A 13,828-nucleotide genomic window follows, 5' to 3' on the forward strand; every position below is an offset into this window, starting at 1 on the left:
GCAAGGCCAGAAGTTAACGGGAATTATTGCTTTATCTGAGGCACCTGCCTCAGATCAGCCCACCCCTTGCCTCCCTGGGGAGAGGATCTCCCACTCTGCACCCCATTCTCCGATTCCCCACTCCAGTTTGCCCCCTGACCTCCCATCCTGCATCTCTGACCGTGGCCGCCACTACTGCTTCCCCTTGGTTACAAACACCATTAGCATTTACACACGCACTCCTTCCCTCCAACAAGGTGACCAGAGCCTGCCGCCTGGGAAAACAGGCCTGGGCCCCGCCTGAACGTCTGCAGATAGGGCCCAGCCTGTGAACTACTGCCTTATCTTCCCCAGTTAGACCTCAGGCTTTGTTAACAGCAGGACGCGTTCTGTTCTCTATTTAACCAGCAACCCTTACAAATGAAGTTTTTCTCTTGTCTTAAATATCAGAGCATAACATGACTTTGCTAGAAGAAATAATGAGAATTTGTTCAGTATTCCACACAGATTTTCCCATTCAAATCCTTAAAACAATCCCACCGGGTAAGCCACGTCAGTCATAGCATCCTGGACCTACAGATAAATGGCCCATAATTGCACACATGCAGTAAGTGGCACAACCAGCCCCTGAACTCCCAGTTCCCGCATATTCTGAAGCCTATGGTCTTTAGACTGGACTACCCTGCAAGCCGTCCCGGAAGCAAGGCTTTCCCTTTAATACGACCTCAGCCAAGTTTGGACTGTAGCAGTTCAGTGGCAGTGAGATGCAGACAAGGTGAAGCAGACCTAGTCAGGGTGACTTTCCTGAGGCCAGAGAGCTAGGAACGAGAGACCAAGGACTGCAGATCAACTCGGGAACAGAGTAAGCCATTGAATAAGCTAATAGGCACAGGATAATCTTAGGAAAATTAGGATGGGTATTTTAGAAGAGCTGTTCCTTATTTTACGAAATCAGAATTTTTAGTTTATCTTATGATTATCATATACTTGAGAGATGGACCGCATCTTACCACAGTATGTGGCCTGTTTCCCCTCCACCCTATCTCCCAAATGCTTGGCAAGGTATAAGTAAATTGATGCAGTAATATATGTTTATGTGCATCACTGGAAATGCGAGAAAAACTGTCTCTATACAAATGACTGGTTATTGCTTGAGCTTCTGATGTGGTTGATCTCTAAACTGATGAAATTTAACAACTGCGATTTCATACTCGTTTCCTAACCCAGTTGGAAAATTCAAGTGGGAAGCGAAGTGATTGGTGAGCATGGAGCCAGAGCAAAGACGACTTCCGGGCTAATGTTCATGCCTGAGGCAGCATCTCCTCCTGGGGAGCATGAGACCCCAGCTTAGGTCTGCAGGTCCGGGCAGCCTGTCCCGTAACAGTCCCATTCCTTTGCTGTTCCAGCACACCAGCTGGCAGCTGGGGGAGGCGTTTGGCCCTTCTCAAGCTCTCACCTTAGTTTTCATGACTCCAAGTTACCCTAAGCATTCAGTCTTACAAGTGTGTTTATTACACCGATGCAATCACAAGGCAAAGCCCAGCCCCCTATTTCAACGAGCCTGCTGCCCCCTCCGCATGGTTACTCTTTCAACAACTATTTATTGAGGAGCTACTTACTGCCAGATGCTGGGGACAAGACAGTGGCGGGGGGTAGTGGGAGTGAGGGGAGAGAATCGCTGCCCTCCTGGAGCTTACACAAGAGGAGGAGCCGGAGTCTGAGCGTCAGATGGGACAGGGCAAAGTCGGGTAAGAGTGTGGCGGGCAAAGGATTTGGAGGGCATCACGGAGGAAACGTTTTAGCGAAAACATTTTAGCAAAAACCTGAAGCGAGATACGTGGCTATGTGGAGGAAGAGCATTCCAGATCAAGAAATCAAGTGCAAAAGGCTAGCAATGGGATGCTGTATTCAAGAAGCAGAAGAGGCTCAAGTGACTGAAACAGTGAGCAAGGAGAGGTAGGAAATGAAATGAAAGAGGACAGTCCAAAGGCTGGACTTACTCCAAGGGACATGGGGAGACAGAGGTTTAAAGGAGAGGAGAGAACAACGCATGAGACGCACTGGTACACTTAAGATAAAGGTGATTGGTACGTAATACGTAGGTGAAAACTGTATGAAATCTGCCACTTATGCCTGTTGGGAATGGCTGAGTAAAACACAGACAGAAAATGGAAGCTTATCTTCCAAGTATGCACTGAAGGATTTCAGCAAGCAATTGGTTTCAGGTAAAGCAAAAAAGATGTATTTGTTGGCTGATGCATTTTAAGTGACACAGGGAAGAGAATTTTATGTTTGGACACCTTAGACTTGAAGATAGTGACTAAATATTTGTGAGGGTAAGCTGGTTGGATTGGGGGAGGATAGAGAAACATGTTAAAGGCGCTTGAAAGGAATGCCAATGAGCATTTTGTTGGTGGTCTTGGAGAAAGTCATCTTTAGGTAAGGACATGGATTAGATGAGGTTATAGAATGCAAAATTCAATTTTCAGTGAAGATTCAGCAAGTAATTCTTGAGACTGGCTTAAGGAAAAATTAAGTAACAATCTAGCAAAGGATATAGAGGCATAAGGGTTTTTAAATTTTCCTTTACTTCCTGTATTAAAGAGCTTGGAAATTTCTATGGAATTCTGAAGCTTTTGTTTTTCTTTCACAATTATTTTTGGCATGTGTATTTTCTGACCAGTGTCCATGCTTATCAGGACTGGCTCCTTCTTGAACCATCGTAAGCTATCATTGCTCCTACATCGACACCTTCCACACTGTGATAGAACACATGGATTGCTCACGAAGTACATGAAGAATAGCAAATTTCCTCCTCTTGTGGTTTTGAGAAGGTGTTTCCTTTATAAAATATCCAAATTTGGTTTTCACTACTTACCCGTAGCTAGCCAGACCTCTACTGACTGATGCCCCTGAACCTCGAGGGCTACTCCCAAACTCAATGGCAAAATCTCAGACAGTGGTTTTGTTAGGTTTTCTCCACTTGAAAAATCTACACTATGGTAACCTAAGGAAAAAGCTATGACTACACTGTCTGTGGGACGTTGTGCCTTCAGTCTAAGTGTAGAAATGACTGGAACAATCCAAGATCTAATTTGTTAAGAGCACATTACTCCTCGATCCCCATTTGAAACATGGGTAGGGGAGCAATATTACCTGTGGCTAGTAGGGTTCTTCCGAGTGTTAGACAAGCAAATGCACTGAAAATGCTTAGCACGTTGCCCAGTACATACTGCTTAGCAAATGGTAGCAACTGTATAATCCCTGTGACAAGTATAGTGCCCTCTCCAAATGAGGAAGCAAACTAGAAGTGACATAATTATCCTAAATCACAGAAAGGCAGAGCAGAAATGAGTCCACTCCAAATGTACACAGAAGTTTCTATTGTGCCATTCAACAAGGCACAGGAGATCAGGAAATGAGGCAGATTCCTACACACACACCCCATTTGCTCCCTCAGTTGTAGGGCTGGGAGGGGCAGAAAAGGCTATGAAATTTAGAGCAATTAAAAAAGCGCCAGTTCCTCAAAGGGCCAAAGCCCAGGGAACCATGGCTGCCCGCAGCACTCAGAAGCCTGAGCACAACCATATCCACCCAGGGAAATGTACAAAAACTGTTAGGAAGATTTCTCCTCATGTCAAAGGGTTGTCCTCAGAGTGAGCCCTCGCTCCCATCTTTCCCTGTATCTGAGCACACAGACTGCTGAATTTACCAAGAACCTAGACCATTCGGATTAGCCATCACTTATTTACATGAAGGAATACTGGGAGGCTTTTTAGAGGCGGTATTCAGAGTTTACCTTGAATAGCTTTCCCAAAACAAGATGCTTTAAAAAAAGAGCTCTAAGTGGTTAAGTCTCCAACACTTCAACAGTGCATGCTGCCCAGTTACTAAGCTGAAAGGTCAAAGTCAGACTTATTTCCTGGGAACAAAGACGAAAAGACTGCCTTTATGGCTCTAAATCTAATCAATTACTTTGAGTTTAACTCCAAAGGGCTGGAGAACTAAAACCTGAAAAGCTGGAAACAGAGACACATACACTTCCGGGTGTGGACTTTTATTTTCACAAAGAGACAACAACGCCTTCCCACATACAAGTATTTACAATACCCACTGATTCACCAATCTAGAGTCCAGGTTTTTTCCACTTCGCAACATAGTTGGGAACATGGAAACATTAATACCCACACAATTCCCAGAGATGGAATCGATCCATCAAACCGTGCAGATGACCTAGAAGTGCACTTACCTGCACAACTCAGTCTAAGAGCCTCAGTGATACAAACCTCATGGCCACGGTTTCATGAACCTATTTGGTTTCATACCATGCAAGCCTCAACAAGTGTGCCGCTACACTAAGCTGAGAATCGGTTCTCATTTTACACTTAAAAAGGTTCTCAACGCTTTAGCAACTATACAGAATATGAAGGTTTATTTCAAAAAGGAGTACATTTTCTTAAATCAGGATACACAGATGCATTTGATGTAACAGTACCTTCTGCAAAAATAGGTTACATAATACTCAGAAATGCAAGGAACAATCTTATTCTCTAAAAATTAGCAGACTTTTTAAGCTCAGACAGCCTTCAAAATGGAGGCTGAAAATGCTTGGTGACAAAGAAGCAACTGCAGAGGCTGACGCCACAGAGCTAGTGCTGCAAATCAAACCACTACCACACAGCTGCGAGCTACTTTTTATATTCACACAGCATTAAGCAAAATGGTTTTGATTCCAATCTTTTCAAATGTGTCTCGGTGCTGCAAGAAAAAAAGTTGAATGATACACAAAACTATTAAAAGTTACAACAGAACTATTTAAACATCTTCTCCAAAATTGAGAAAAGCAATCATGTTAAATTTTAAAAAAAGAGAAAAAAAGTAAAGTCTGACAGAACTCTCAAGCAAATCAGAGGTCCTCTTCATAAGTAGTCAAGTACAGTTTACAGGAGATTCCAATAAATTATCTTGAAACCATGGCAGAGAGCTCATTTTCAGAATCGTCGTGGCGGTCCGCCCTTAAATGGCTTAAATCCGGAGCCACTTCCTCTTGGCATGGAATTGCCACTGATTTGTACAATTCTATTAATTGGGGATGCATTACTGAAAAAGGTTTTAAAGAAAAAAATGTTAGAACAAAAGAACAAATTATCAGCTTCTACCTATAAAGTGCTTATCAGTTACCAGGCACTGTTCTTTGTACTTTAGCCACATTAAGTGACTTCCTCTTTTCAAAAGTCCTGTGAGGTTTGTACATTACTAACCCCACTTTACTGATGAAGAAACTGAGATATGGAGGTTCAGTAACTTGCTCAAGATCATGGCTAGTAAGTAGCGGAGCGAGGACCTGAACTCGGGCAATCTTGTTTCATCGCCCCTTAATGAAGCTATTTAATGGTGTGCACATGAATGACTAGAGTATGATCCCCATAGCAGCAGCAGCAGCATCAACGAGGGACCCGAAACTCTGAGCGACAGGGTGTCATCCCATCCTCCAAGAAGTATTTCTGGAATATTTTATATGTATAATGTAACATAGGTATTAGTGAGTGGTACGGGAAAAAAAAAAAGCCATTAAAAAGCCCTATAAGAAATCTGGGAGATAAAAACCTGCAGTGAAATGCTTTAAATGAGATTATGGAAAAGTCTGAATGCCAGACTGAGGAATCTAGTTAGATACTATGACCTAGAGAAGCTGCTTGTGGTTTTGGAGCAAGTAAATGGTATAACAAAACAGTTCCAATAGTTAATTTAGAAATAGGGTGAATAATGGAGCAGGAGAAAGTGAAATGAGGAAGAAGAATAGCTATTAACAGTATTTTTAAAAATTGAACCACACTTAGAAATTTACTCTAGGACTTAAGATAAAGATGAAGCCCATGTTTTCTCTTCAGGGTAAATGAGATGTGTAGTGCCACTGGCAAACTAAGAAAATACAGGATTCAGTATTTATCAAGAGAAAAAGGTATTGGTGACCTTGAAAAACCAAAGACAGAGGCTGTGCAGGTACAAGTATGGTATACACACTCACTTAAGTTTGACAGTAGGAGTGATCAATAAAATCCTTACAACTTGGGCTGCAGAGCCAAGCTAGTGTCTCTTCTAAGACAGGGGACTGGGAAGAAAGGAGGGCATGTAAGAAAGGGAAGGGCCAAATACTTGCCAGCTGAAGAGCCACAACGAATGTTGGTGTGAAAAGAAATTAAAGCTCGCCTCTTAGCATGTAAACAGGCTTTGGGATAAAAGCCCAAAAGTTTTGCTAGTTATCTGAAAGGGGAGGGAGCAGACATACTTTCAGTTTCTTCCTTCTAGGAATTTTAGGAATGATAGGTGGTGAACAAGATGGTTCCAATATGAAGTTAATGGTCATTATCTACCAAATTATGACACACAGACATACCTATATGTGGATCAATATGCAAGAATGTCAATTAAGTTATAATGAGAATATAAACAAATTAACATCAGTTGTCCTGCATATAATCTCCTATAGATTTTCAGTTAATATGGGGAAATACGTGGGCAGACCTTGGATGTTTCTAGTTGCAATTCAAACTCTCAGAAGCTTTAATATGTTTAATGACAGGTTAGAGACTTGGTTATGCGCTGGCAGAAAAGTCCTAACTGATGAACCACATACCTGGTATGCTGGGTTATCATGCCTGCTCCTGTCCTGCCCTCACCCGTCCGCCTTGCGTCATGATAGCCAGGGCCCTGGGAAGGGGGGCCATGCCACGCTTTCCTTGGTCCACTTGTGTCCCGTCCATGGCGTTCTACCACGTGTCGCTCTTCAGGATAGTGCTAAAGAAAAGTGTATTAAAAGAGTTATGACACCTTTAGCCTGATGCCAATTTATTTACACTGGTGTGCTTTCAATGTCAAAAGAAAATTATTAAGATGTCTGAGAAGATAAAGGATGAATAATTCAACAGCATATGAAAAGGTTTTCCATCTATTTTGTACAGAGAAGTCACGAAGGCTTCAGAATAGGGGATAGAGGATACAATTCAGCACTGTAATTTCTATTTCTATACCTTCTACATTCATGTATTTTTTGACTCTTGAGTATTTCTGGATCTGTATATAATGCCTAGATCTGCATAAATGTAAGAAGGCACAGTGAGTCAAACCTTTAAGACAAATCAAGGTGAGATACGTAATCACTAGACAAACAGCACACAGAAACAGTTGTCATCTTATTTTACACAGTACTAGTCAGTTAGTGCTATGGCTTGCACAAGGTTCTATAACCATGACTATCAAAAACAGAGTAGCGAGCATAAAGAAAAGGCATAGAACTAAGGATCCAAAGAAAACAGAGTCAACAGTTATGGTACTCAGCCTACAGAAAACAAAGCTGCAGGAACCCTGCGAAGATGTCATACTGGCAGAACACCTCTTACACTCATGTCATTGAATTCAGATTTCAGGGGAAGCACAGGAGCTCCTCCGCAGGCCACCTTTTCTAAAAGTGTATCTGAATGCAGGGAGCTAGTCTATGGCATAAGGCAGAGTATCTGGATCATATACCCAGTCTTAAAAGTTCTGTTCAGGGTAAACAGCTCAATGAACTGATCTCCTGGGAATTTCTCCTTACTTGAAACACTGAAGTTTATAACGCCATCAAGCCCAAGTCCGCTTCATAAATGTTATGGTTGAAATGGGAAGTGTACAGTGGTAGTAGCTAGAATAACAAGGGATTAAAAAATATTCCTACACTTTAGCACTATTAGAGCCATAGCACTAACCAACTAGTACTGTAGAAAATGTTGCTATAAAACTTGATACATATTCAAATAAGAAACAAAGCATCAGAATATAAAACAGGTTGAAAAATGGATATACACATGTACTTTGGAATTCTTTTTGCACATAATTTAAGAGGATATTCTATCTGTGCTACCATTAACCCATACGCCAGTATTTCAGCAACAGAATGCTTTTAAATTAGACAGAAGGGTTTTACTCATTGGAGTTGCTGAGATGATGATACTTACCTCTGCCTGAGCTCATTAACTTACAGAATATTCAAGCCAACAAAGTGTCACAAGAGTAAAAAGCAATTAAGAATAAAATATTCCACTCACCTACCTTTAGAAATAAAAGAACAAAAAAGAGACAGAAGTTTTATTTTAGTTCTACACTTTAAGCTACTTCCTGAAGGAGAGAAATGAGTATCTTCAAAAAGGAAAAAGAGAAAGGGAAAGAAAGACAAGGGCCAAAGAATCCCATCTAATCCCATCCCTCAATTTCTTAAAAAGAAGTAAAGCCAAAGAAACAAACCCTTTGTCCTTAGGAAGGCTCATCTACCAAATACAACAATTCTCAAATTTCAGCAGGAAGTTGAATAAAAATGAAGAATTTCAAGGTTAGTATCCCACTTCTTTGGACTACTGATGCTCAAACACTAACAGTAAAATATGAGAAATATTAAGATCTTTTGTAAGAAACTAGTCTCCTATTCATGCTAATCTAATTAATCTAGACCACATCAAAATAATAAGTCCTTTAAATTTATTTCCAAAGACGTGACCACAAACCTTCACAGGCAGGCATTTACCTGGGCTCCGCTGCCGCGGTCCGTGATCACGCCCCTGTCCCCCTCTCTGCTTCCATAGCCTGAAGCATCACTGCGGCTCCCGGGCGGAGCCCCTCTCCCACTGTGTCCGGATACTTCTCTCCCGGATCGCTCGGGCCTTTCAACTCTGTTAAATAAAAGCCCATACCACACATGATCAAAACTCTATTATACCTTTTTTTTTTAACCAAAACACATTATATACCACTAGCTAGGCATCAGAAACTACACGGATACCTGGTGTCCCGTTTGTCAGTGGACATGCCTCCTTCGCTTTTCCAGGTGGTCGGTCTGGATGGATTGGGCCCTGCTTCTCGAGGATGTCTAGGGTGAGTGATGTCAGGCCTGTCATGAATGATCACCGTTCTCCTCTCATCTCGTTCGCCTCGTACTTCTCTCCTGTCTGATTCTCTAAGTTCATTTCTTGGTGGTGGAGGCTCATTTCTTCTGGAATCACTGAAACTTTTGGGGTACCTTTCAAAACCTGGATCTTCTCTTCGTGTGGTAGGCCGTGTTTTTTTTCCTTCACTTTGACCAACAAAGCGTTCCCGCCTATTGATTACCCAAAACAAAGAGTAGAAATCCTGAAAAGTACTTACTTGGCCTTATTCTTAACTTTATTTGCACAAACTGCAATAATTACACTTACTTTAAAAGTTAAGGCAAAGCCACCAAAAAAGCCATAATTGTTGAATATAGTAACTCATATTCTTTTAAATTGAGCTAAATGTCTGACATGAAATGAAGGCTGGTTTTTAGCAGCCAGGAAGAATCACAGCACACACGCAAGTCACTGCCTTCCTGAAGACGCTTTACTATTCAGTTCTGACCTGACCTGGACTACTTGAGATTTTAATAGAAAACCAAATTTATCACTACTAAAGCTCACAACAATTTTCAACATATCTATTTACCTGTCAAAAGATGAAGACTGTACTGTTGAACTCTCAGGAAACCTGCCCCTCTCTCGGTGATCAAAGTCATTAAATCTGTTTTGTTGGCGAGAATAGTCAGATCCATGACCAAATCGTGCATCTGTATCTAGAGACAACTTTTTATTCTCGCTCCAGTAAGGATCATCTCGCCTTGAAGAAAAATATTTGCTCGTTTATATAAATTAGTTTTCCAATAATCAAACAACACTTACTTGGGAGTCATATATACCACATACTAGGAACTGTGGATACAGAGGGCTAATAAACTCAAGACACAAAGCATTCTGTTACAAGAACTAGCAAAGAATGAATTACTAAATTATATTAAGTCATATAGTGTTAAAGGAATTTCACAGGAGAAAACAGTTGAAAAATTGTGTTTGAAAATTATAAAATGGAAAAAACAAGATACTTGATACCACTTTATAATACAATTGTAACCAGCAGTACACAACCTTCTCATTTATACTTAACTTTTTGAAAAGGTTGCTGGTAAGTCCTAAGCATCATTCATTCATTCCACCTATTTCTTAACATAATCAACTAAGTCTCATTGAATGTCTATTACAAAAATTACATGACTATAATTCTTAAATCTGTTAAGCAGAACACGATCACGCATCAGAACCTATACTTCAGTGTTTCCACGTTATAACTTCCACTTGGTGCTCTCTGCATCACCCCAAGGCCTTCTGCGGTCGCGGGGCTCCGGCCGAACGGGCCGATGGCAATCGGGGGGAGCACGCGCCTGCCGGAAGACGTGCTGGCCTGCCCAGCCCTGTGGCATGTGACTGCCCCGGGTACCTGTGGTCCACGTCGCGCGGCCGCTTCAGGGCGCTCCTCTTCTCCTGCTCGTAGCGCAGCTGCTGCTGCTGGCGCCGCAGCTCCTCCCGCTCACGCGCCACGCGCTCGGCCTCCCGGCGGCGCTCCTTCAGGGCACAGGGGGACACCGCGCAAGTGAGACGTGGGCAAGCGCGTGGCAACCCGCTCTAGCCCTGCCGGCCAACGCCTGGGGCCGCACATAATGACAGATCTGACTTCCGTCATCAGGCACGCGGGTTTTGGCTACTGTTCCACAACATTAAAAATAACAGACTGGGTTTGGTAAAAGCTGGCCAGTAACCGGGAAGGTCAGATTCAGTTTAATCACTGAAACAAAAGCACCCTAAAGGGAATTAGAGTTCTTAATATGGAGACTAAGTGCCTTAAAATTGAGGGTACAATTCTGCAAAGAGAGGCATTATTTCCTTCCAGCCTTGGGAAATCACTCCCAGTGTAACAAATACGGAAAGAGTTATTTTCTGAGACTGGGATAGTGACAGAGCCTGGATTACAACTACTCTGGACTCATAGTCCTATGCTCAGACTATTAGGCTGCCATGATATTGCAGAACTTGAGTTATCACCAATTGGCTAGAACAAAGTCACTATGAAATGTATTTTTAACTAGCACCTAATTCACCATTATCTTTCAGGGGCACTTAATAAAAGCTCATTAGCTGAACTCATTCTATAGACGCTTTACAAAATGTAAAGCAAATTTTAGGGCAAAAATCACAGGGTTTAAAAAAGGTTATTTAAGATGAAAAGATTTTCTGACTGCACCTGTTCAATACGAATGCGTTCCCTTTCCAAGCGTTCGCGTTCCATCCTCTCTCTCTCTAGTTTTTGCCTTTCAATTTCTAGGCGCTCTCTCTCTCTCTGTAAGCGTTCCCGTTCTTCCCGTTCACGAATTATTCTAATGCGTTCTCGCTCTCGACGCTCTCTTTCTGCAATCTCTCTTCGTCTAACAAAAATCAGTATTTAGAAATACTTAAATTATGCTAGCACTGTGTGAAAGAGAATAGCTTTTGAATTTGAATTTTTCCTTGAGGTTGGCAATTTTAAACTTCAACTCAGTCTAAGAAGTTTTAATGTAATTGGAGAGAATTCAAAATAAAACTTAAAACAGATTCCAATATTGTCACTTATTTATTAAGACTGTCAACTGACCAGTGGAATTTTATAGAGCAGATACCTCCTAGATGATTCCTGTTTAGATTTAAAAAACCCACTATAGTAATAGTCCATTAATAATTTTAAAAAGCAATATTCTACATAGAAGAATTTACAAAACTACTTCTATTGTAGACAGAAAAATTTCCTGTGTCTAGTACATATTCTGTCTCCTTAAACAAGGAATATATTATTTTGATGACTTGGGATCAGACCCATCAACATCAACATATATGCATATATAATAAAATGGTTGCCCTTACGGGCTTTCTGGAGCATTCACTGGCCCATAATAATATGGTTCCAGGTAACATGTTTTTTTTTAGTCAGGAGGTTCAAATGTTTGCTGAACTGAATTAAGTTACTGTACTAGACTTTTCATGTGTTTTTCTCATTTCCTAAGGCACCCAGGGTATTTTGTCTATCAGCATGTCTTCCTTTAGCAACCCAGTGGTCCTCAATGGCTCAATACTGCCCCCCATGGGGCATTTTAAATTGTCACAATGACCATGGGCCTGGTACCAGCGTTTAGTGCATGGGGACCAATGATTCTAAACGTCTTATGATGCATGGAAGTCAGGATAGCCTTGCACAACAAAAACTATCCAACGCTCCTAATACCTTTCAAATGCCATAATGTGCATTCACATCATTAAAACAAAACAAAATCATCTTACAAAAAAAAATTGAGCCTAGAACTTAACTCGTTTTTAATATGCTGGGTTGGCTGGTTTGCTCTGGCATGGTTTTATATACATTAAAATTTCCAAGACTATAATCCCATGTAAGTATAGAGGTAAAATTCTACTTCCCAGAGAACCTCACCAAGAGTTGTTCACCCATTTCAGAAATCACATCACAATGTCAACACCACTCCTACTATTTGACTCACCAGTATAACACATTAGTATCAGTCTGTGTTTGTGGCTGTCACATTCTCATTCAGTCTATAAGGAGGGGTGCAAATACCTGACTACTTCATTACATCTCCTAGAGTCTTGCCTCAACATTCATATCTGGAACATATTCTTCATTATAAATTACTTTTATTTCTCCTTATATTAGGGTTAAGGCATTATATTGATTTTCTGGAAATTATTTATACCGGTATCACTTTCATTTCAGAATACTAAAGAAGGTGCTGCAACATTTTTTATATAAAAGGATCTGATAGGTTTGAGAATCACTGCTCTAGTAGCTCCCACTCTCACTCCCCTCACTACCTGTCACATAAATAGGAAGCTCAGCGTATCAGGCTTTCATCACAAAAATTCTGAGTTCTGTAATACAAGGGTTATTTCCTTTTAATAATAGCAGCAGTCATATTAAAAGTATCTCAGTAGTTCCTAACACTCTTGTGAACAAATAGATGAAATCCCATGCTAAATGACCTCTTAACAAGATAAGTTACTATTTGGAAACTTTATAATATAAACACTTTCACAGGAATACTGTAAGTGGCATCCAACAACTGACACACAGAAGCAAACCGGCACTCTCCACAAACTGCTGAGATAGTGCCACTAAAAATAGCAAAGCTCTGTTTTGTTCTCAGGCTGTTTTGAAGAGAAAGCTTGCTTTAGAATAGAGCTTGAGCACAGTAAGGCTCACAGGGCAAATCTTCCTTCACTTGGGCTTTAATCCAAAGTACAATGAAGTTTTCCTAAAATGTCAACAAACTATTTGAATACTGTAGCTTACATTGAGACTATCTTATCTCAAAATCAATTTTTCCTTTAAAGTCATATTTTTTCATGGCGGCAGCTTTGGAGTAGAGGAAAGAGCATTGGACTTGGAGTCAGAAGACTTGGGTCTGAGTCCCGACTCTGCCACTTCATTAGCCATGTGGCATTGGAAGAGTCACTTAAGCCTCTCTGGGCCTCCATTTTTCTCAGTTATATAATGGGCACAACTAATCTCACAGAACTGTTGAGACAGAAAGAATAGATGGAAAGGTACTTTGTAAACTGTAAAATACTATATGCAAACTTAAGAAATCACAAGATTTTACTGCACTTCTTAAAAGTAGCAAACAGCTTTTTGTGGGAATACAATTTTCAGAAATCTGGTTTGTAACTATTGCTAAAGATGCACCTACAGTTAAAGACAGGCATAAAACAGACTCACGGACTCTCTGCCTACCTTCGAAGCTCCATTGCTCGCCGCAGTCTTTCAAAACGAACTAAATGTTCTCTCAATCTTTGTTCCTTCATCTTTTCAAAAGGCAAGATGTCTTTTCTTCTGTAGTCTTTGTCCCTTTTTTTATCTAGACTAGCTCTCTCTTTTTCCTTGCTTCGTCCATGAATCTATACAAAAAAAATTACAATAGGACTAAAACTTAAAA

At 40.9% G+C, this 13,828-nt stretch overlaps 1 protein-coding gene across 4 annotated transcripts in view; it reads right to left on the minus strand.

Annotated features, from left to right (window-relative positions):
- Nucleotides 1-4,020: 4,020 nt before the first annotated feature.
- SLTM (SAFB like transcription modulator) overlaps nt 4,021-13,828 on the minus strand; it is a 41,490-nt gene continuing 31,682 nt past the window's right edge. For all 4 annotated transcript variants that reach the window (XM_017669419.3, XM_017669417.3, XM_017669420.3 and 1 more), the window contains exons 14-21: nt 13,627-13,790; nt 11,095-11,275; nt 10,294-10,418; nt 9,469-9,639; nt 8,792-9,106; nt 8,537-8,681; nt 6,617-6,777; nt 4,021-5,079 (exon numbers count right to left, since the gene is read on the minus strand). In XM_017669419.3, coding sequence (XP_017524908.1) covers nt 4,971-5,079; nt 6,617-6,777; nt 8,537-8,681; nt 8,792-9,106; nt 9,469-9,639; nt 10,294-10,418; nt 11,095-11,275; nt 13,627-13,790 — 1,371 coding nt within the window. In that variant the 3' untranslated portion in view covers nt 4,021-4,970. The remainder of the gene's footprint in view (nt 5,080-6,616; nt 6,778-8,536; nt 8,682-8,791; nt 9,107-9,468; nt 9,640-10,293; nt 10,419-11,094; nt 11,276-13,626; nt 13,791-13,828) is intronic.

The sequence above is a fragment of the Manis javanica genome, chromosome 8 (assembly GCF_040802235.1).
Source record: "Manis javanica isolate MJ-LG chromosome 8, MJ_LKY, whole genome shotgun sequence".
NCBI classification, from domain to species: Eukaryota; Metazoa; Chordata; class Mammalia; order Pholidota; family Manidae; genus Manis; species Manis javanica.